The 25,289-nt window shown below is 32.1% G+C and overlaps 2 protein-coding genes across 2 annotated transcripts; one reads left to right on the forward strand and one right to left on the reverse strand.

Moving 5' to 3' along the window:
- The first annotated feature begins 108 nt into the window (after window positions 1-108).
- LOC109808824 (myosin-17) lies at window positions 109-14,846 on the forward strand. Its single transcript, XM_020371975.3, has 39 exons — window positions 109-376; window positions 2,910-3,038; window positions 3,329-3,472; window positions 3,584-3,729; window positions 3,809-3,965; window positions 4,148-4,206; window positions 4,494-4,653; window positions 4,742-4,891; window positions 4,970-5,106; window positions 5,201-5,347; window positions 5,736-5,837; window positions 5,918-5,975; window positions 6,063-6,164; window positions 6,264-6,301; window positions 6,512-6,638; window positions 6,757-6,927; window positions 7,052-7,183; window positions 7,300-7,409; window positions 7,521-7,581; window positions 8,159-8,336; window positions 9,020-9,225; window positions 9,333-9,452; window positions 9,553-9,651; window positions 9,765-9,986; window positions 10,415-10,554; window positions 11,105-11,222; window positions 11,307-11,357; window positions 11,459-11,539; window positions 11,666-11,836; window positions 11,962-12,117; window positions 12,216-12,422; window positions 12,929-13,066; window positions 13,149-13,219; window positions 13,304-13,403; window positions 13,480-13,536; window positions 13,620-13,676; window positions 13,761-13,841; window positions 13,995-14,077; window positions 14,160-14,846. Exons 1-39 carry the CDS (start codon window positions 374-376, stop codon window positions 14,281-14,283), a joined length of 4,593 nt encoding a protein of 1,530 aa, XP_020227564.2. The 5' UTR covers window positions 109-373; the 3' UTR covers window positions 14,284-14,846.
- Window positions 14,847-16,069: 1,223 nt separating this feature from the next.
- LOC109808364 (glycerophosphocholine acyltransferase 1) lies at window positions 16,070-20,761 on the reverse strand. The gene is made up of 8 exons (XM_020371347.3): window positions 20,512-20,761; window positions 20,331-20,399; window positions 20,132-20,189; window positions 19,923-20,023; window positions 19,023-19,118; window positions 18,842-18,935; window positions 16,853-17,090; window positions 16,070-16,672 (listed from the first exon to the last, which is right to left on the reverse strand). The coding sequence occupies exons 1-8, from the start codon at window positions 20,575-20,577 to the stop codon at window positions 16,375-16,377; spliced, it is 1,020 nt and encodes a 339-aa protein (XP_020226936.1). The 5' UTR covers window positions 20,578-20,761; the 3' UTR covers window positions 16,070-16,374.
- Between the last annotated feature and the right edge of the window lie 4,528 nt (window positions 20,762-25,289).

The following is a 25,289-nucleotide window of genomic DNA, read 5'->3' on the forward strand; positions in this document are numbered from 1 at the left end:
ACTCTGTGTCTGCATAGACATAGAGAGAAAGAAAGAGAAGCTAAAACTAAAACTAAAACCGTAAATTAAATATAATGAATAATGAATAATTGTGTACAGTAGCTGTCCTCTTATTACCTCATTTCTTGAAAAAGGCTAAAGAAGAGAGAGAAAGAGAAAAAACCAGACTCAAGTCGCTCGCTCGCTCCATCGATTCCTTTGTTTTCTTCTTCTTTATCGTTTTCTTCAGCTTCTAATTTTAGCCTCTTCTCTCTAAGAATTGTCGTTCAAACTTCAAAGCCAACGTTCTCTACTGTCCGATCTGACTCACTCAGTTCCCTTTCCGCTTCCACTCGGATGAGTTAGACCGGAAGATCGCGCCGCATTAATCGCCATGGTAATTTCCGATTATCGCCTCTTTGCTTTTCCTTTCACTCTCCCACCTTCTTCGTTCAATCTCTTCCACTTCATTTTTTTTTATTTTATTTTTTTTTTGAAAATTCTTCCGTGTGACTCTGATTTATTCGCAGGATATTGCTTTGTTTCTAGACTATTTTTTTTTTCTCGGCGTTTGGATTTTTTGATATTTTTTTTTATTTCTTGAGGTAAATGTTATGTTAGTCGATCCACGCTTTAGTAATGGAAGATCGTGTGAAATGGAGTTTGGCGAATATGAATGGATGATAAGTAAGATTGGGGCAATTTTGGCTAGGCGCTGCTCTTAATTTGATTGAGTCTAGTTGCATGAAAATTCTATTTGATGGATTTAATCATAGAGTCTTGCGACTTAGATTGGTCATTGGAGGGAAGCTGAATACTAAGAAAAATGAGTGTATTCATTATTAAGCTGAGCATATTGCCCTATAATATGCTTTCGTGGAATAAAAATAAATGAGGTAGTAAGGTTTACATGTTTGTTTAAATAGGGAGCTAACTAGTATTGATTCAATTTCAATACTAATTATCATGGCATTTGCGAGAGAAAAAGGGTTGGCGTGAGATTTTGGTATTTCGAAACTTGTAGGAAGTTCTTTGAACTATATTATCAAGGGAGTTTTTTTTTTTTTTTTTTTTTTTCCTCCTGCAAAGGCCATTTAATATATATAGATAAATAGATTGATAGATAGCTTAGCTAGGATGATTTGGTATAAAGGAAGAACAATAGTTACAAACTCCTATGTAAGTAAAAGATATTTGATATACAGTCTTTAACTTGAAATTCTGAATAGATTTGCAAGAAATTGTTCATTCACTGTGGTATTTCAAACTATAGAAGTTGAAAATATATTAGCAAAGCATCGAGCTAGGTCAGCTGGCATCCCTTTGGAACTTGACTATTGCTTGACTATCAGTGATTGTGCTAGTTCGAAGATGTATGGTGGTCCAGTTACATGAGTAACATGACACGAGTATTACAACAACTTTGCTGAATGCCAACATTCGTGTATTTGCACTAAATACTTGTTGACAAAAAAGAGAATTAAATTAACTGATAAGCTCCCAAGTACTTAAGGATCCCTTTCTTAAAAGCTAGTTGTGAAGGGGGGAGAACCTAGCCACTTAAGTACTTAACCGAACATCTGATGATCTGGGAATTAGGCACCCCATAATACCCAAGTCCCTATCATAACACCGCCTCAGTGAGTCAAAGTCAATGTCTTGGCAGTTGCACTCTACAATGCTTTTTACTCGGTCTTTCTAGTCAACCCCTCCATAAATTGCTCTTTCTGAGACACTGGCAACCATCTCTGCTACCATTTGATTGGCATTCAAGCACTTAGAGAACGCTAGCTTAACAGCAAGTTGTCAAGGGTGGAGAACACTTACGTACACTACCAGTCCACCAAACATCCTATTCTACTTGACGTGAGACTTAGACACCCCATAATACCCCAAGTCCTATCATTAACACTATCAAATTTTGAAACCCATACAGCTTGTGAAGGACGGACATTCCTCATGTTTGAGGTGTTGGAATGTTGGAGATGTTTCCACACTGACACCTGTATGACTAATGTTGAACACTCATTGTTTATCATCCACTTGAAAAAATGTGGATCGACACTTTAAGGTCATTAGTATAATAAAAAAAATATTTATATATATTTTTAAATTCAGAAAATGTCCATTTAAAATGAAATATAAAATATTAAAAATGATGTTTCTTGGTATGTTTTTGTGAGGCTCATTACCGTAGCATGGTGCATATAGAAGAATATATACAAATATTGATTATATATATATAAGTTGTTTCAAAGTGTTTGTGTCAATGTCGTTAACAGTTTCCATGTCAGAGTCCAAGCTTTTTACAACAGTATCTATGATGATTAGCATTTTGATCAGCAAGATGATATGATGACAAAGGCCGACCATAAATGTGATAATAATTTGCACATAATCTTCCTGAAATTATGTAATTGCTTGCACTGATCATTTGCCATTATTTATTTATGCATCTAACATTTGTTATTTTTTTATTTAAATATTTGTTTGGTTTTTGTTCCTTTTTCAATCGTTAATTATTATTCTTGGTGTTAAATTAGATGAACTAATAAAGTTAAATGTGGTATGCATACTTCTGTAAACTAAATTTTATAGGGTTGGAAATGCCATTTATGGCCAGAAGCACATTTGCTTGCATTCATTTCCTCTCATTTCTCTGCAACAACTTGGTTACGTATAAGCTACAGTTACTTAGTTTAGATAACTACTCTATCTTTCATTCTGTGTACGCCTTATGGGAATATTAGCCTCAACAAGAGATTATATAAGTTTTAGCAAATAATATAAGTATATTTTAAATACCTATTTGATAGAAGATTATTTTATTTTCAGAATTCATACATTCTTTGTGGTTGATACGTGGAGTGGCAGTATTGTTTCCCTGATTAACATTTTTTTTCTGTGAATGTTCAATATTGTATTTGCAGTCTGCACCAGTGAATATTATTGTAGGTTCTCATGTTTGGATTGAAGATCCAAAACAAGCATGGATTGACGGAGAAGTTTCTAAAATCAATGGTGAAGAAGTCCATGTTCGCACCAACGATGGGAAAACAGTGAGTCAAACTGTCTGTACTGGGTGTTTGTGAGAAATTTATTGCACAGATTCTTTGTTCTGTATATTGTTTTGTGTTATTGCAACTGCTTTTGTAGTACTCTGATTCTAATGCTGTTAGATCACTTTCAGAAATTATATAAAATTTTTCACATACCATATAACTTATGTTACAGATATTCCAACTTCATTCCTACTTTATTATCTATATCCTTTCGTTTCACCAGGAATAAAACGAGTTATACTAGGGTTTAATATCATGAATTGTTAAGTCTAGAAATCTGGTTGCAGGTTGTCAAAAATATCTCAAAGGTTTTTCCCAAGGATAATGAAGCCCCTCCTGGAGGTGTAGATGACATGACAAAATTGTCTTACTTGCATGAACCAGGAGTTCTGCATAACTTGGCAACTAGATATGAACTCAATGAAATCTATGTAAGATTCTAAAATATCTATTTTTTCATCTGATACTGAGATTGTTTATGTTATGTAAGAATTGAAACTTATGAATGATACAATCATGCTACTCCTCCATCATCACTGCAGACATATACTGGAAATATCCTGATTGCGATAAATCCTTTTCAAAGGTTACCACATCTATATGATACTCACATGATGGAACAATACAAAGGAGCTGCATTTGGAGAATTGAGTCCCCATGTTTTTGCAGTTGCGGATGTTGCATACAGGTGACTGATAGATGTCAATATCATTTTATTTTGTGTTCTTTTTGTATGGTTTATTAATGTCCATTTTTATATTCATCAGGGCAATGATTAATGAGGGAAAAAGCAACTCAATCCTGGTTAGCGGTGAGAGTGGGGCTGGAAAGACAGAGACAACAAAAATGCTTATGCGGTATCTTGCATACCTTGGGGGCCGGTCTGGAGTAGAAGGGCGGACAGTTGAACAACAAGTTCTAGAAGTATGATAGTTGTGTTTTCTTGTTTTGCATACTCCATCTTTTATTTTTTCCTGCCCTACTACATAACTTTTAGTTCCTTTATATTATTTCATTTTATTCTAGATTTTGTTATATATATAGGGTATTATAAAAAATGTGGAAACTGTTTTCTCATACTTGTTTCTGGGTTAATTAATTTGCAGTCTAATCCAGTTCTTGAAGCATTTGGCAATGCTAAAACAGTTAGAAACAATAACTCAAGGTGAGTGTTGGCAGCCACATGGCATATCAAGTAAGATGAAAATTGTAATAAATTGGTTAAGAAAAGTGATTGTGACTATGTTAATTTATAGAGAGGGAAAATAAACTGTGATAAACTAGTTCGGTTTGTCATTGGCTAAAATGTATTATTAACTCTTAGAATTGTAGGTTCTGTTTGTTTGCTATATTTCGAACTAAGCAGTAAATAAAGAAATGTGGTGTTTTCTTGTTCAAACATGATATAATATAATTCATTCTTGTCATACTCCTCCTTATTTTGAGATGCAGTCGTTTTGGTAAATTTGTTGAGATACAATTTGACAACAAGGGAAGGATCTCTGGGGCAGCTATTCGGACATATTTGCTTGAACGGTCCCGTGTCTGTCAAATTTCAAATCCTGAAAGAAATTACCATTGCTTTTACCTTCTCTGTGCAGCACCAGCTGAGGTAAAGTATTCTTTCTTGATAATGAAATGCTCTCTTTTATTTGTCACACGAAGACTGGCTCATATATTAAATACTCTCTATTTTATAGGAAAAAGAGAAGTATAAGCTTGAAAGTCCTAGCTCCTTTCATTACTTAAATCAATCCAATTGCTATGTGCTGGATGGAGTGGATGATGCAGAAGAATATCTTGCAACTCGAAGGGCAATGGATATTGTTGGAATCAGTGAAGAGGAGCAGGTTGGTCTTCCTACATCCTATTTGTTAATAAAATGTGAGTTTTTAAAGTTGCTTCAATGATATAGCACTGTATTTCAGGAGGCTATTTTTAGGGTTATTGCAGCAATTTTGCACCTTGGAAATATTGAATTTGCAAAAGGAGAGGAGATCGACTCCTCTGTCATCAAGAACGAGAAGTCTAGATTCCATCTTAATGTGACTGCTGAACTTCTAAAGTATGCCCAACACAATCCTTTTATGCATTTCATATGCATTACTGCGTTATCATTTCACCAATGTTGTATACATTTTAACATAAAATTATTGTAGTTGTGATTGTAAGAGCTTGGAAGATGCACTGATAAAGCGTGTGATGGTCACGCCTGAGGAGGTTATTACAAGAACCCTTGATCCTGTTGCAGCTCTTGGTAGCAGGGATGCATTAGCTAAAACCATTTATTCCCGTTTGTTTGATTGGTAATGAACCTTTAACACTGCTTTAACTATAATATTGCAAATTGTATATAGATCCTTTCTCTTGCATTAATGTTTTGAAAGAAAAAAAAACTATTGACAAGGTCTGTAACTCAAGTTTATTATATAGAACATTAACAATTTTATTCTTACTAAAGAACTGTTTATTCACATTTAAATTGACTATCAACTGTGAATTTTAATTGCTGGTTATAACTTACTTTAGAATTATGGTAATCACATTTATAGTTGAAATAACCACATTTTTCTAACATTCTGGAATTATTTGATGTTAGCAGTGGTCTTGGGATTTTGTGATTGGACCATAATTGTTCTAGATTTCCTTTCTTAAGGGTGTTATATTCTGACAAATTCTCATTATTGCTTACAGGCTAGTGGAGAAGATTAACAATTCGATTGGGCAAGACCCAAATTCAAAATCCATTATTGGAGTTCTTGATATCTATGGGTTTGAAAGTTTTAAGTTCAATAGGTAATCTAATGCTAATGATTTCATATAGCACCTACGGTTTAGTCTTTTAGCCTTGTATCTGATAAATTTATTTTTCTTAGTTTTGAGCAGTTCTGTATTAATTTTACAAATGAGAAGCTGCAACAACATTTTAACCAGGTTTGGTAATTTCTGGTACAATTTGTGGTCTATATTCTATAATTTTTTCCCTGGATAATTGGGTTTTCCCCTGCTGAATGATTGCAGCATGTCTTTAAAATGGAACAAGAAGAATACACCAAAGAAGAGATTGATTGGAGTTACATAGAGTTTGTTGACAACCAAGATGTTTTGGATCTAATAGAGAAGGTATTTTACTGTTGCTGCCTTATGACCAATTATACTTTCTTTGTGTTCCTACTCAATAAATTCAGGTAATGATGATTTTAATATTCATTGTTTTTTCAGAAACCTGGAGGAATAATTTCACTTCTTGATGAAGCCTGGTATGCGAGTGGGAGTGATTTCATTGTTAATCTAACATTGCTTTTAAGTTAAATAGAAGCTAGATGCATTACCTTTCCTGACGCTACTTTCTCTTGCTATCTTATTTTAATACCTGTATGCTGTTTCCAATTTGTTTAAAGTAGGATATCAGGCATTGCTTAAACTGTGTAATATGGTTGGACTCATATTAGCCTCTCTGTGTGACACAGTATGTTTCCAAAGTCTACACACGAAACATTTGCTCAGAAATTGTACCAGACATTCAAAAACAACAAGCGCTTCATCAAACCTAAACTTTCTCGGACTAGTTTTACCATATCCCATTATGCAGGGGAGGTAGATATATTTGGTCTTTTTCATTACATGTTCCCTCTTATGACTTTTTCTAAATATTTTTTTAACTGTTGGTTGAATGTTTTGCTTCCTTCTTTTTGACTATTTTTTGTTTGTCTAGGTGACATATCTGGCTGATATGTTTCTTGACAAAAACAAGGATTATGTGGTGGCAGAACATCAGGATCTGCTGACAGCCTCGAAATGCCCATTTGTAGCTGGTCTATTCCCCCCTTCTCCAGAGGAGTCTTCAAAATCATCGAAGTTCTCTTCAATAGGATCTCGTTTCAAGGTATAATTATTTTTTACCACTTTATTATACTTTGTTATCAGATTTTGACATTTCTGTCTCAGGTATCAGGGGTTTTGTTTTTATGTTATGCAAGTAGTAAATGACACATTTCTGAAACATACAGTTACAACTTCAATCTTTGATGGAGACCCTGAATTCAACAGAACCTCACTATATCAGATGTGTGAAGCCAAATAATGTTCTCAAGCCTGCTATTTTTGAAAATCTCAATATTATCCAACAATTGCGCTGTGGTGTGAGTATATCATGGTCTTTGTCTTTTATTGTTTACATAATTAAGCAAAGAAGGAATAGTATCTTTAGCACCTGTTTACACTTGGTGATTGTTTGTCCAATTGTTATTTGCTTTAGGGGGTTCTTGAGGCAATTAGAATCAGTTGTGCTGGATATCCTACCAGAAGGACCTTTTATGAATTTCTTAACCGATTTGGTGTACTTGCTCCTGACGTTTTGGATGGAAAGTAAAGCTCATCTCCTTTTTGGACTGTTATTATCTATTGCCTAACTCTTAGTTCGCTTACTTGCATTTTGTCTCCATTTGCATGCTAATTGTTTTACTTGTTCCTTTTCAGCTATGATGACAAGGTCGCTTGCCAAATGATCCTGGATAAAATGGGTATGAAAGGCTATCAGGTGATATTCCTTGGTCCTTACAACTTGATATGTTGATAATTGTGTGTGGGACGGTTGGTTTTAGAAAAGAGGATTAGTGAGCATGCCCTACTACTTTCCTAAATAAATGTCTTCCTGCATTTATATACCAATCTCTGATTTGGGTTTTTAACGTATATATGGTGGTGGTGAATCCATTGCCAAACATTTTCAGCTAAAATAATTTCTCGAAATAGCAAAGAACACGGTTATGATGTTGAAGCATTAAAATACTCAACTGTCTTAAGACTTAAGAGACTTATGGAGCTTCGGAAACAAGCTTATGCTAATTCATGTGTACTATCCCAGGGAAAAAAATTATTTATTTATTTAAAGACCAAATAGAAGTATAAGCTTATTGCATATCTGCTTGTTTGATCAACTCGGTAACTTCTAGTTTCTGTATAACTTCAAGTGACTCCTGAACTTCATAGTTGGAAAATTGTTTTATTTTTTATTTCATTAATATCACCTTTTCAACATTAAACAATATGGAAGTCAATCTGTATAAATAGATTTTAAAAACCATGTAATCATGAGATTTATGATGGTTTACCAGATAGGCAAGACAAAGGTTTTCCTTAGAGCTGGCCAGATGGCTGAATTGGATGCAAGAAGAGCAGAGGTTCTTGGAAATGCTGCAAGAATCATCCAGAGACAAATACGTACCCATATTGCACGCAAGGAGTTCATTAAATTGCGCCAAGCTGCAATTTGTTTGCAATCTAATTTGCGAGGTATCCTCATTCCTTCGTTTTTATGCTTGCTTTGTTTTTTTATTGCTTCTTTGTTTAGTAGTTTATTAACTTAACTGCATGTTTAGGCTAACTAATTTCTAGAACAAAAATGTTTTTTTCATCCTTCGAATTTCTTTTGATAGGATGTTAATAGTAAGTTGTCTTGAATGAAAATGAACTAATTCAAACATACATCGAGACAATCCCTTGTATGTACAAGATGTTTGTATTTACAAGTATTATTCAGGTATGTCTGCTGGGTAGACTCCATTAGCTGGTAATGTCTGATGATGTTATCTAAAACTCTTCCTCCATGGATACCAGTTGAATTATCAACTCATAAACTACTAAAGCTGAAGTGAGATGGAATGGTATTAAAAAGAACTATAGGTGTCTCTACAAAGGCTAAATCCACCAAATATGAAAACTACCCATCTTTTCCCTTAAATGAAGTTACGAACTAAAGGGAAATATGGACATTCTAACAAATTGGGCACGCTATCAACAATTAAGTCTTGTTTCTTTTCACGTTAAGCCTGTGTTCCATCAATCCCTGTGTTGGTATACTGTATTAGTTTTCATGGCATTCTAAAATTCATGCAGCCTTAAATTAGTTTGATCATATATAAACTATGTATCTTAAACTGATGCTGATTCATATGGTGTTTTTCAATAACAAATAGGAATATTGTCCCGGAAGCTCTATGAGCAGTTGCGGCGTGAAGCAGCAGCTGTAAAAATAGAGAAGAACTTCAAAGGATACATTGCCAGGAAATCATACATAGCAGCACGATCATCTGCTATTATACTGCAAACCGGTTTAAGGGCTATGAAAGCCCGTGATGAATTTAGATTTAGAAAGCAAACAAAGGCTGCAATTTACATCCAGGTGCTCTTGTTGATCTTCTTCATAGTTAGACTGTTAATTAAGATAATGAAATCATGCAACCTTTTTAATTGCCTCACTTTAATGATTGTTTGTGTTTGTCTCTTCAGGCTGATTTGCGCCGGCTAATTGCATATTCATATTATAAAAGATTGCAAAAGGCTGCAGTTGTTACTCAATGTGGTTGGAGGAGAAGGGTTGCTAGAAAGGAACTTAGAATGCTTAAAATGGTTTGAATAATACTCTCTTTTATGGTGTTTGTGTTATATGGTGTGCTTGGTCTTTTATAAAAAGTTTCCTTGGTAGTAATATTTTTTTAACTGCATTCAGGCTGCTAGAGAAACAGGGGCCCTCAAAGAAGCTAAGGACAAACTAGAAAAGCGTGTGGAAGAACTTACTTGGCGTTTACAAATTGAGAAGCGTTTGAGAGTAACTTCATTATCACATATTTACACATGTTTTTATTTCCATGTTAATTGCTGATCTTAATGTTGCAATTTTTAATACCACAAACTTGTCTTATTGGATGGAATCAATTACAGACTGATTTGGAAGAGGAAAAGACACAAGAGATTGCTAAGTTACAAGATGCTTTACATGCTATGCAAATACAAGTAGAAGAAGCAAATGCCAGAGTCATCAAAGAGCGTGAGGTGGCACGAAAGGCCATTGAAGAAGCACCTCCAGTTATTAAGGAGACTCCTGTTATCATTCAAGATACTGAAAAGATTAATTCTTTACTGGCTGAAGTCAATAGTTTGAAGGTAGGCAATTGATCATCAGTAATTTTATTAATGCATAATTTCATAGCATTTTCTGATATGAATTATTTACAAGTTTCTTATAAAAAATGTTTAAAAAGGCAAATTGATGCTTTCATTAGAAATGCTTCTACTTTTTTTATTTTTTATTATTATTATTTTTAACCTTTAGCTTAGTTTCTGATTTGTTCTTTCAAATTAATTTCCAAGGAATCATTGGCTTTCAATCATCTTTCAAAAGATATTAATGGAATATGAAAGTAATTGTAATTATATATTATACGCTGAATTGCTCACAGCTCATCGTGCAATCTGAGTTCAACTAAAATTGGAGTTATCCTATGTAATAGTTGTAGGGATACTAATATTATACATATTTACAATGAACAATTGCAAATTTATTGAGTACCCTTATTTAATCACCGATACAGGAATCGCTGCTATTGGAAAAAGAGGCTAAAGAAAAGGCCAGAAAAGCTCAGGCTGAGGCTGAAGCTAGAAATAAAGAAATGGTTAAAAAGGTTGAAGATTCTGACCGCAAAGTGGATCAACTTCAAGAAATGGTTCAGAGGTTAGTAAAGTTTGTGGAGGCAAAAATTATCTATGTAGTTATTAACACTTGTTCCATAGTGTTTAAATTATTTCATAAGACTGAATGATCCATTCATTTGCTTGCTGCCCCCAATCTTTTAAATTAAAAAAAAAAAAATTGAAATCAAGCACACTATATGTGAGACTGCATTATCTGCACTAAAAGTCTAAAGAGCTCATGTGGGGAGGGATGTTATTGTTAAATATAAGACCATTCATGTTCCTTCACACAACTTATGCTTTTGAAATAGTTGGTTTATGATACAAAGCCTAAATATATTGAATTTTGTATTTAACTAACATTAACTTTTCTATCCCCCAACCCTGCAATGCATCTAGGAATTACTCATATCATAGTTTGTCTGCAACTGTTATCAACAATTCTCTTACATTTGTATTCTTGTTTGTAACTATTTTTTATGCCTTTGGATGCATGATACAGTTCTATATCTCCCCATTCCCCATTAATAACCATCTATACCTTCATATATAATCTAATTAACTTTTTAAAATAACTTTCTATTATGCAGATTGGAGGAAAAAATTTCCAATGCAGAGTCAGAAAATCAAGTTCTTCGCCAGCAAGCTCTGGCTGTATCACCAACTGGAAAGGCTCTGTCTGCAAGACCAAGGACAGTAATTATTCAGGTAAGAAATAAAACACAATGTCATTACTTGACATTATAGTATATGAAGAGAGATTCACAATGAGATTTCTTATACAATATGCAGAGGACACCTGAAAATGGAAATGCTCTAAATGGTGAACCAAAAATTGGATCTGTAAGAAAACTGTTGTTTTTGATAAGTATATAACAGCAATTAACTTTGGTGATGGGTGGTTTTGTTTAATTTTTTAAATTCCTACCTTCTATATGTTTCAGGATATGACTCTTGCTGTATCCAATGTGCGTGAGCCTGAATCTGAGGGAAAACCACAAAAATCTCTCAATGAGAAGCAGCAAGTGAGTGGCTACATAGATTCATTGAATAATCTGAATCTGTTACAGATAGTTAAAACCAACTTATCAATTTAAATATTTTCCCCCTCATTTCCTAGTTAATTTCTCTTAAAAATTTCCCTTGTTCAGGAAAACCAGGACTTATTGATCAAGTGCATATCACAAGATTTGGGATTTTCTGGGGGAAAACCTGTTGCTGCTTGTGTCATATATAAATGCCTTCTTCACTGGAGATCATTTGAAGTTGAAAGAACAAGTGTATTTGACCGTATCATTCAAACAATAGCTTCGGCTGTTGAGGTAACTAAACTCTTTTGGTTTATTAGTATATTATTCATGATGCAGTGCTTTTGCATTTAAAAGTACTTGTGTCAATTTCTGAAATACCAAAAATGTTACTAACAGTAAATTCTTCACCATTGAAGGCCCAGGATAATACTGATGTATTAGCCTATTGGTTGTCTAATACATCTACTTTGTTGTTGCTGCTCCAACGCACACTCAAAGCTAGTGGAGCTGCTAGCTTAACACCACAACGGCGGAGAACAGCATCATCTTCTCTGTTTGGAAGAATGTCTCAAGTATGAAGCAACTGCATATCCTTTCTGAAGAAAACTTTATCAGTTTATGTGGATTTCATTTATCTTATTACAATTTTGGCTGCCTTCTGTGATTCTAGGGGTTAAGGGCATCTCCCCAAACTGCTGGATTGCCATTTATAAATGGTCGAGGACTTAATAGACTGGATGATTTACGACAAGTAGAAGCTAAATATCCAGCACTGCTTTTTAAGCAGCAGCTTACTGCCTTCCTTGAAAAGATATATGGAATGATAAGAGACAATCTAAAAAAGGAGATATCTCCATTACTTGGACTGTGTATACAGGTAATTAGATATGTAAAAAAAAAAAAATTGGGGAGGGAGGGGGGTGGGTAGCAATTAAAATTTGTGAAATTCTCATTGGTTAAGGGGCTTTAGCAATTAACAAATCATGTGGGTTTTAAGTGAATATCATCTAATATTATATTAGTTGTACATGAATCACAACTATTATTTATTCAAATTCAAAAGAATTTTTTTTTTATAGAATATCAGACATGCAGGACACATGAAGGAGGCACCGGTGCCTGTAGTTACTGCTGAAGATTGATAACTATTAAAGAGAGCATTTTCCTCTCTACATGATTAATTAGAGAGAAATCCATAGAAAGGAACAGTTTTTGTCTGCTAATTGCAATTGAAATAAATTGTTTACAAGCAATCCCAAAATTTTAGTTCGATTTTGTTTACATCCTTTGTCAACATGAAGGGTCAAGCTACCCAGTAATTAACAAGGTTAACTCTGGGTGTTTCTGTTTGTTTATTTATCTTATTTTTGTGATCAATTGCAGGCTCCGAGAACCTCACGTCAAAGTTTAGTAAAGGGACGTGCACATGCAAATGCAGTTGCTCAGCAAGCTTTAATTGCTCACTGGCAAAGTATTGTGAAAAGCTTAAACAGTTATCTAAAGATAATGAAAGCAAACTATGTGGGTTTCACTTTGAATATCTGTATTTCCATTGTCTAAATATGGATATATGTTCTTAACCAACCAAGATCTGGTTTAACAGGTGCCCGCATTCTTGGTACGTAAAGTGTTTACACAAATATTCTCATTCATCAATGTTCAATTATTCAATAGGTAAATCTCTCTCTCCCCATGCATTGCATGCATATTGTGGAATGCGGACCTTTTCATGGACTTGACCCATTATAATTACTGCAGCCTTCTGTTGCGTCGCGAGTGTTGTTCATTCAGCAATGGGGAATATGTAAAAACAGGTCTGGCTGAATTAGAGCAGTGGTGCGTCGAGGCAACAGAGGAGGTGAGAAACAAGCAACTACTTCAGATCTTTTTTACTTTTTCCATTTTTAAATCTCCCCTCAAACTCTCCTGTGCAGTATACCGGCTCAGCTTGGGAGGAACTGAAACATATCAGGCAAGCTGTTGGATTCCTGGTAAGATTCACTTCTAGACTAATTCAACTTCAATTCATTATTGATTATAGCGGAAACCTCTGACACTCATTCTTCAATCTCAGGTGATACACCAAAAACCCAAAAAGTCCCTGAATGAAATAACAAAGGAGCTTTGCCCTGTGGGTGCCTTCTTCCTTTCTGTCAACTATTAATGAGATCATACTTCTGATTCTCTTACTAAGTATAATCTTCTGGTGCTACAGGTTCTCAGTATACAACAGTTATACAGGATAAGTACAATGTACTGGGATGACAAATACGGCACTCACAGTGTGTCTACAGACGTAAGTTATCCTTGCAAACTTGTGTTACTAATCTGTTCGTAATATTTTCACCAGTTGAATAATGAATATGTACATCTTGTGAGCAATTCCGAAGTTGGAGCACTTGCAATGTTCATAAATCTCAAATCATCTCTCCTGATTGATTATATGCAGGTTATAACAAGCATGAGAACAATGATGTCTGAGGACTCTAATAATGCTGTCAGCACTTCTTTCCTATTGGATGATGATTCAAGGTACGGAACTTCATCAAACAGTTTAATGTGTCATTGCTTGTCTTGGTCTGTATCATTTCTTAAACCTTGAATATGGATGCAGCATTCCATTTTCGGTGGATGACATTTCCAAATCAATGCAACAAGTAGAGGTTGCAGACGTGGATCCTCCTCCGTTGATACGTGAGAACTCAGGATTTGGGTTCTTACTAGCACGGTCAGAGTGATACAAATGACTGGTGGTTATTGCATCTCATGCTCCATCTTGTGGCTATCACTGGGGTATTGCACCATGGTGCAGGTGCCAAGCTGTGCATATTTCGTTGTCGTCACGTGTATAGTAGTAAACTTAGCCAATTCAGGCTTCTAATATTGGTTTGTTGCCTGAGTTAATTCATTTTTACCCCTCAAGTTTCATCAACACGAGGGGTTTTGTTAAGAAGCCATGTCACTGTTGATGCGAGTCAAGTGACAAATGGCGTTCATAGGTAAAGGCTGGTGTCCAGGCATTCTGTCACACCTGCCAAGGTTATTTTTTCATATGGTTTGTTTTCAAGTGTTATAGGTGGATGCAATTAGCGACTCCCATGTATTTTATAGGCGAGCATATTTGTTTCACGCGATTGCTATTTGTATTTACTTGTGCAATATTCTTTCTTTCTTTTTTCAAATTTAAACTTAAGATAGGTTTTTATTTTTTTTGAACGACTGAGTTATAATGGAAGATGACTCAGTGCACCTGTACAGACGTGAGATCATTTATTTGAGTTTCATTTTTTTAAGGAGTTAATTGTATCTTGGAATGTCATGTCGAAAACTATTTAGAGGACTAGCGTAATGTGGATTGTGGACTATGAAAGAAAATTTCTACTTGAAATTTACATCTAGAAATATTTATTCAAGGTTAATTCAATTAATCGATGATAGTGGTTGGTAGTGAAGGGCCTATTTATATATGTAAAGTATGAAATCTTGAAAGCAATGCACAATTAGGTCGAGAAATAATAACAACTAACAATTTTCTCCTATTGGTTAATAAATACTTGCTTTAAATACGTGTAAAAAAAATCGTGAAAAAAATAAAGCTCATTATTTTTAAAGTGGAAAAATAGATATATGTTAATAAAAGATGATTAACTTTTATCTAGATGAATAGAGAAAAAAAAGTCTTGAAGATGGATTATCATAATTTAGGTGAAAAATGAAAAATTAAGAAAATAAAATGTATAATTATACGAAATAATACAGATACCCTTATCATTGTATGATGAGATGTAAAGAAATTAAGCATAATATTTTATAAATTTTATAAGAATTAATATAAATATTAACGACTTACTGTTTATAAATTTAACTCAATTTTATAAATACAAATGTTCGTCAATAAATTTATTTACAAAGTTACAATATGATATTATAATACAAGTCACTAAAAATTTAATACCTTGTAGAAAAAAAAAGAAGAAAGATTTGGCACCGCCATCTTTCTCTCTATCTCTTCCTAACCCCATGGGCCATGGTCAAAAGGCCCTCCTACCAGCCTTATCCCCAAAGTCCCCAACCCAACCAATTTTCCCCAACTAACCCCAACAACACCCATCACCAAGCAAATTGTCAATAATGCGCAAAAGTTGAAATGGTGAATCTTTGAAACAGGCAAAATATCAATAAATTATAAGGATGAACGTTGAGTGATATATAAGTAGCAATATTTATACATCTAATGTATTAAAGTCTTAAGTTACATATCATGTTAAGTTTACTTGTCCAATTAACTCATGAATCATTAAATTAGAGATCGTAATTACAGGTACCCATTACCGTTAGATACAAGTCCTATTCACTTTTTAACAGCTTGAAGTAAGACGATATATATGCTTGTAAATTTTTATTCCAAGAATAACTTCGTAATAAAAACCATCATGGGATTTCCAATCCAAACGAAGGTAAGGAAAAAAACAATTTTGATTTGAGACAACCAAACATGGAAAGGAGTTTGAGACATGGGCAGAGTGAAACTTGTGCAAATAAATGAATGAAACTGGAGTAAAAAGAAAAAGCTACAGAAGGCACAGGCACTTAGGAGACTGTTCTAAAAGTATATTCAAATGATGGAAAGCACGTTGAACGAGAAAGGAAAGAGAAATATGCGTTCTATATCCCTTCCCCTCCTCTCTCCCCACCCACCCCATATCCGTATTCTCAGTAAAACAAATCAACAAATACAATTACAAATTCAACAAAATACGTTGATATTAGTTGAGTAAGGAGTGAGATGTCACAACAACATTGTTTTAACATCCTACCATTTTCCATCACTATTGATCAATGGATTGAGGTTGCACCTCTGATTTCATTTTCTCCTTGAGAATTGCCTGCCTAGGCATTACTTCTAACAGAAAACTTCCTCCGTTCCATACTGAGGCTGAAACCTTGAGTATTTGAAAAACTACATGCAATTCATATGACAAGAATATGGGGACAGTAAGTGCCATGGTTGCCACAGTAAATAAGCCTTGAAGAAAAATGTACATTAGCATGCGATTTTGATCCCCAAGCAACCCACTTAAGCGCCACCATATGTTGTTTGCTTTCTGAGCCTTTTTCGAGAGTTCCCTATCAAACAACAATGAGAAAGGTGAAGGGAAGATCTATTCCACCAAATTCTAAAATACATAAAATCATCTTAAACTTGGAAGTTTTAACACTTATCAGAACTTCTATCTGAGTAGAAAATGTTTTTTTATGACCTTGGAGTTTGAGGGATAGGGGAGTATATGTATATTCATTGGTTACCTGTAGGAAGTCATAACTTCAGGATCTCTTAAAAGCCTTTGTCTGCGTAAGACGTTGACAATGAGGAAGTATAGAAGCTGCCACAAGGTGTAAGCTACCAAGGGAACCAGAAACAGCCATGTCCAGAGAAAGGATTTATCTTCGACATAAGGCCATGTAGGCCTTCGAGCAGTTCCCTCTGGATGCATGGCTTCAAAGGTTGCAGGATTCCACCATCGAATAGTAAAGAAAACCAATCCTGGAAAGAACTTCTGCGTTAAAGGCATAATAAAAAGCAAACAGATACAATTGGCTCATATCATAAATCTGTTCTACTAGTTGCATATCTCTAACAATGAGATATCTGAATAGAAGTTCAACAGAACTACTTTGTTGAAGGCATCACTATACTAAAATGGATAGAAGAAGATTTAGTAAATCTATCACAAGTTCAACCCACTGGTTGCATATGGAAGCATGGACTTGGAAGAAATAGACACCCCGGCATAGGTAGGAATTGCTTAAAATTATTATGGAAGTAGAAACTAAGAAAATATAACAGTACTCAGAAGTGATTTGTGAGCTCTATACAAATATTGCATGAAATTGTCCAACTTTATTCTGACTTTGAAAGCTAATTTATATCATATCACTGAACACACTTAATAAAAGTTGAAGAATTATGAATACTGATTAGACCTGTCTCCTCGTAATGCTAACCAAAGATTACACATCAAATCTAGAATACGACTCTTGAACACCATTTTTACTTCCAACTACCTTCTAACATGAGGATCTGGAAGCAGAAAAATGGCCGATGAAAACAAGGCCTAATACCACTTCAGAAACTTATTAACTTTGAATAGAATAATCATCTAGATAATAGAATCTAAACACAAAGCAAGAAGATTACATTTTACCATAAATATTTCATCAAAAAGTAAAGTTCTATCTCCTAGAATTCTGTACTTGATGTGTTTGAATTATAGGTCTTTAGGTAGGGAAGGAAGAAGAGAGACAACACAGGCTAAACAATCTGAAATTGATATTGATATTCATTTGATGTGAAGGATGGGATATTATGTGATATGATATTTTCATATATTGCCTCTTCCTCAAATTAAAGCTTACTGAGTTTTAAGCTTTTGATACAAATGAATATGAATCCTTTAAAAATGAAAAGTATAATTCAGTATCCAAAAAAACGTGGCTAGAAAGGTAACTTGTGGATGCTGGAGAAATCAGATAGATTAGCGCTGTAAGAAATTTAACATGGCAAGATAGCTGGTATGATCATCAGCCCAAAGAGTTGGTTGGAGTGTTGCATTATCAGGGAAAAAGGCTTCATTAGAATGATCATCAAGATATTATTGGAAATTTCTTGACTAACAGTTATAAACAACAAGAACTAAAACTTCTTCCAATTCATCAAGAACAACATTTTGGAAGCTTTACACAGCAAAAAAACTTAAAGAAGCTAAAAAAAAAATGGAAATAAACTTGTCACGGAGATAGGGTCACATTGCAACATAGACTGACTGGGGGGGGGACAACGTATCTGGGACTGGGGAGTGGTAACTGTGCCAGAACATCCATGAAGAGAATACAAACGCTTGCATCTAGGATGGAGACAGGGCAAAGTATCTGGGACTAGAGACATTAGGCCTAACTGCATGTTACTGCTCTAATATCATGTTATAATCGCAGAGATTTGGGTAGGGAAGGAAGAATAGATATATATAGATTCAATAACATGAAATTAATATTGATTTAGTGTGAATGACGTTATATGATATGATGTCATATTTTTCATACATTCTCACAACATTCATACAGCATACACTTAACATTCTTTTCTAGATAAAAAACAGATAAATCTTACACCCAATATTTGACTATTGAAGGTAGACTTCAACAATTATTGCAACAGAAGCCTACAATTTCCCAGAATTTCTTTTTCGCGCTGAAAAAAAATATAGAAACTATTTACATGAAAGTCTAATAATTTACCAGGTAAAAGATGGATAAGAACACTGACAATTTTGTCAAGAGAACTGAAAACCAAGCTGCAGCGCCAAACAATCAAAGCCCATGCTAATGGCCCCTGCAAAAGCTCTTGAATAAGATGCAAAATTGACAAATGAATCGTTCTTTGGCTAAGGAGCCAAATTACCATGAATAACTCTCTTACCTCCGCAAAAGAAAAGCAAACCATGAAAAGTTTCTCGTTTGATGGATAAAAAAGAAGATCAACCAAGAATATTGTATTGGCATAATAGCAAAAATCCTGAAACACGAGAAATCATGTAAATAATTTACTTACATTGCAGGAAACTCATAAAATAATAATATTAAGTACTGGATCAGCGTGATAGTGGATTATATTATTGATTAATGGGAATTGAGACACTATTCTAGCCATTTTAATTATTAATGAAGGGAAACGCAGTTTAAATTGACAAAGCCTTTGTAATTACTAATAGAACTTTGTGGTCTAAAAGATCTGACCAATCAGATTAATGTTTTAAAAGTCTATTGTTTCTAAATGCTCTATTGCACATAACAACCATGTCAGTAGTTGGTAATTCACTTAACCATTCTTTTTGCTAACTGCTCTATAATTAAACCACATAAGATAGAAAAATAAAATGATAAGCAAATATTTAGTATGCAACCATCTTTGTTATTTGGGAATAACTGTGACACATTCATAATCAAGTATTTGCCCCTGTCTAAGGCTTATATCAATAGAATAGATGCCCAATACCTCGATCTGGATTTTCTTTTCTTTATTTCTTTTCTTTTTCTTTTTCTTTTTTCTGTCAAATCTGGTTTGTGTTCCTTAAGGCCCCAATCACCTTTAATAATGTACTCTTTAATATACCAGTCGGCAGTTTTACGTTTTGACAGTAAAAGATTATTGATTACAGTCACTTGTGAAAAAAAAAAATGATAGTGGACAATACAAGCTGCCAAAAGTAGTATCAACAAAACTCAAACTCATCCTAGAAACAAACATAAGCTTCCAGAATAAAATAATCATACAAGTACAGTGCACTTCAGGAACAGAATTTGAGATATGTTAGCTCACCAGTAGATAATAGTGCCATTTCTTGAACCTATAGTATATCCAACGAAGAGGAACAAAGATGACGAAGAACAAACAATATACATAGGGGATGTCTTGCGGTCCTGGCAGGAAAAACAAAATGGCAAAAAAGAAAGAAAGAAACTGTAAATTTTTACAAAGAAAAACACTAAAAAAAATTGCAAATGTATCAGTGAGACTTCTCAACTTACTTGCCCCTAAAAGAAAGCAAAAGCCACCAAAACCAAGGACCCCAACGAGATGCGTCACCTGAACATTCATGGAAGAACGTTCAATATTGAATATCCAGTGGGTCCCACAAACCCAATAAATAGTTCAACAGCCAGATAACAGGTTTTCAAAAAGAAAGCATTTTTAGAGGAAAAATGAAACGGGTAAACGAAAACCCACCTTGTTGATGAACCTTTCGTGCTCTTCAGCTTGTTTGGCAATCTTAACGGCCTGTTTGGAAAGCATCTCCTTCGTTGCCAAAAAGAGAGCGACATCGTAAGAATCAAGAACAAGAACAAGAACAAGCACAAGCACAAGAACAATTATTGTACGTAAAAAAAAAAAATGGGTTGGGTGATACCTTAGATCTGTCCCTGAACCTCTGTTTATTGGAATAGTGTGCTGCATGGTCTTCAGTGTCAGACATATTTTACTACACAGACACAGAAGAGAAGAGATTGGAGCAATGCTATCATCACAAACAATTGAAACGACACGGAAATCATGGAAACTTTTTAACTCCTGAAAGGAACTTTCTGGTTAATCGGACACCGAACACATTTTCTTTTATCATTTTAATTTATTTTTCATATTCCTCAACTTCATATCGTTTTCCCACTCCCACCGTCACACGTGTAAGACAACTTCTCAAATTATTCCTTCACTGCTTAAACTAAAATCTTATATTTATAATAAATTTAAATATATAATTCATATTTGAATTTAAATATATAATTTATAATAAATTTTTTAAGTTATTGAAATTTATTTAAGACATAAAGATAAAAATGATATATTAAAATAGATAAACACAAAAAAAAAATATTAAGACTTAAATTAACTCTTGATTTTTATAGTTTTCTATAAATTTAGTTGTTCCAATTTTTTTTTATTACAAATTTACTTACCGCGACTTTCAATATTAAATTATATTAATTCACCATCAACATGTCATTTAAAATTAAATATTAAATATCAGAAAGTATTTATGAGTGCTATTACCTATAATTAGTTAGTCACGTAAAAAAATATAATATTATTCAAATTTTAAAATAAAATTATTTTAATAGTTTAAAAACTTTAACTTAAAAAAGATATATTTGTAATAAAAAATTTAGGTTTAAATATGTTTTTAGTCCTTCAAATTGAAGACAAATTTATTTTTGGTCCCTCAAATTTAAAATTGCTGTTTTTAATCCCTATAATTTTCAAAAATCTTGTTTTTATCTCTTAGGTCACTAATAACATATTTAAAAGTGACTAATTAAGATAATTATACAATATCAATCAAATTTAATGTGATATTTTTACTAATAAAAATATAAATAAGTAGATTTTATGTAATAATGTTTGATAAATTTTTAATAAAATTTGAATGTAATAACTAAAATAAGATCTTTTTAAATTACATAGACTAAAAATAATAATTTTAAATTTGAGAGACCAAAAATAAATTTACCATAAATTTGAAGGACTAAAAATATATTTAAGCCAACAATTTATGTTATCTTTTGCATTTGCATGACTATATAATGGTTACATAGTGTCAATCATGCACACGTTAAGTTTAATATTTAAATATTTGGTATAGTTAAAAAAATAAACCGTTCACCCTAAGATAAAGTATATAACCCTAGATTACTACGGGTACAACTGTACAACTAAGTATGAAGTCGTATATGAATTAAGTATGAACCTGTTGATGGGTTGACCAAACCTCATGGGCGTTGCAGATGGCAACCTATGGCTGGCAAATTTTTGAGCCAATGGATTAGCTCCAAAAATGGGTTAAAAAGGTTAGAATTGAGCTCTAAAATTGTAGGCATGAAATGAAAATATCGAGTCATATTGGTCTGATGTGATAGGTCCAATGAGTTGGCCGAATCCAAAATTGGTTAAATCAAAACATAATTGAGTTTATTTGGCTCTCTGTCTATATGTGTGTGTAACTTCCTTATAAATTTCATATAAAAAATAAAATAGGATTTACACCAACTTGATGTGCTTCATTGGCTAGGCCAAACTAGAATTACAACCCATAAGAAATTTTGCCCAACTCCAACCCAGTTTTCATGGCTTCACTTGTTGCACTTGGCCATTTGACAACTTTATGACAACCACATCTTGCAAGGGTGAAATACAAAACAACAAATTATCGATCTCTAGTATATTTAATATCTCTTTATTAGTTACAAAAAATACTCTCTCCAAACTACCTTTCATAATAATTTGATATGAACAATAAAAGAATGGTTATTGGAAATACGATTCTAATTAGATGAAGAGTATTTTGAGAATAATATTATCAAATAAAGTAAAATTAGTTGAGTTTTATTGATATTATTTTTGTCTATAAGATCTTTTCAACTAATTCATACCCCTTAAGAAAGTTAGTTAATTTAGTTAATAACATTAAATTTGTCAATAATTTAAATTATTATTTTTTTAAATGATCCTTCTCAACTTTGAAATTATTCATCTCCCATTTAATTATTTACCACTTAATTAGTTAAATATTTCTTAACTATGCCTTCACATATTCTTCAATTATAATATTAGAGAAAGGAAGAGTTTTATCTCACTAATTTCTAGTGTTTATTAATTATAGGTATTACCAAAAAAAAATTAATGCAAGAGACAACTAGAAAAGGGTCTTGTAAAAAAAAGATAAACAATTAAGTGAAAAAAAATCTTATATATAATAATAAAGGTAGTAATTTTTATTAATAAAAATATTGCAACCACAATAATAAAGATTAAATTTAAATCAGTAAATCTTCGTGTTTCTATCTCAATCTCCTGCAATAATGGAGGTAGTACTTGAGACCAACAAATATATATTTCTTTTTCTTTTTATATTTGAGAAAAAAATAGTATGATGATTAATAATAAATAAAGGACTAAGAAGTTATGTAGCTAAACAGTTAAAGGATGATTTTACTAAAAATTATTGAAAGGACAACTCTTACTAATTATTAAAATCATTTTCTTCTCAACTTATTTGTCGATAATATTTGTTTTTATTTGTAATTTATTTAGACTTATTATTGATGCTTATTAGCTTGTGTTTTTTTTATAATAATTACTTTATACATCTGGATAATGTTGAGAATGCTTTTATAAAAGTGAAATGTGAAGAAAGCTTAAGAGATAAAATATGGAAATCAACTTCCCCGCTTCTTTCATTGGAAATAAAAACATGGGAATATCAAAATTATTTTATTTGTGGAAATGCTCTATATTAGGAAATAAATTTTGTAACCTCATAACAAACATGAGAATACATAATTCTTATCCATTTATTCAATTTTCTTAAGAACCGAACTAAATACTAATAAGTTACAAAACTCATTCATACTTTTCAATCAATCAACTAAACTAAACATCTTATAATATGATATCATCCACAAAAAAATACTAAGTATTTAATTTAATTGTGTTAGAATTTAAATTTAGATTTAAAAAGACTAATTAAGTAGCAACAATTTTATGTTAACTAATTAATGTGTTCAACAACAAATGTTAATATCTTTAAAATTAGATTAATCTTTAGATCAGTAAAATCATCTGTTTAAAAATTAATAACTCAATCATAATTTGGTAATTGATTTAATAATAAATAAGTATACGAGAAATTAAGATAGCATATATAAAAAGAATTAGATTTTCATCTTAATGTTATCATTAAAAAAATAAAAATAAAATATAATATAATGCATTATGTTAATATGAAGTTTGGGTATTAAAGTGTTAAAATGAGTTGTAATTTTTAATTTTTTTAATGTAACTTGTTTTTACACGAGTATAGATATGCAAGACACCATTAAATGCATTTAATGTAATTATGACAAAACTATTATGTAGAGTTTTCAACATAATTTTAGATTACACATATTTATAGGTCTTTTTTATGCTTTATAGATAAAATTTTTAATTAATAATATTTTTAAATGATGAGTTCAATTTGTTTTAAATGATTTTAAATTTAAATCGAAAATACTAATTATTAAGAGTATATAGTTATTTTAATATCTAAAATAAGTAGAAATTGAATTAAATCACTAAATTGGATTTATTCATTTGCTTATTTTTGTTGTTATTCGATTTGTTCTCCAACTTTGTAGAAGAAGAAAAATCTCTAGAATGTGTGAATAGTTGTTCGTGTGCAAGTTGGAGATATATAACAGGTAAATTTTTTATGGCATAAATTTTGAGTTAAATGAAATGGGTGTATAGTAAAAATATGTTTATTTAGTTTAAATCTTCCTTAATTACTGCCTTTGAATTTTTGGATGTAAAAAAATCAATATGATATAATACAATTAATATAAAAAAAAATTTATATGATATAATACAATTAATATTAAAAAAAATCAATTTCAAACTGACTTACTTTGAATTAAGATTTATTAAAATATTATATGATTAGAAATCTGATATAAAATCGATCATATGTTAATTTAGTTTGATACCTAGGTTAATCTGATCATAGTATATTAAAACTTTTATCTAATTATAGTATATATTTTGACAATTGAATTACATTTTTTTTATTTATAAAAAAATGTTAAATTGAGTTGATTTTGTCTTAATTTCTCAATGTAAATTTAATAAATTCTACGGAAATTATTTAGGCTAATTTAACTTGCAACTTATTTTATAAAGACAAACAAAAATAATGAAGTTATTTATATATATTATGATAAAAAAAAATCAATTTGAAGTTTAAAGTAAATTTAGCCTAAATATTATTTCTTACTAAATTTGAACGTAAAAGTTAAGATATTATATAATTTGAAATCTAACAATAATCTCAGATTAAGATTTCAATTATAGTATATATTAACATTTCAATCTATACATAAAAAAATATATTAAGGTTTCAATCTTATTATAGCATATGATTACCGTTTTCTGATTTTTTTTTAAAAGGATTATAATGTTTTTTAAAAAATTGATTTAATTTTAGGTTAACTTAATGTTTAACTTATGTTATAATGACAAATAAAATTAACGTATTTATTTATGTGTATATATTTTATGAATAATAATTATAATAAATTAAGGATTGTGTATTTTAAAAAAGAAAATAATCAAACAAATAACATTGTAATCGGTCAAATTATATGATTAAATTAT

The sequence above is a fragment of the Cajanus cajan genome, chromosome 5 (assembly GCF_000230855.2).
Source record: "Cajanus cajan strain Asha chromosome 5, NIPB_CcT2T_4, whole genome shotgun sequence".
NCBI lineage: Eukaryota > Viridiplantae > Streptophyta > Magnoliopsida > Fabales > Fabaceae > Cajanus > Cajanus cajan.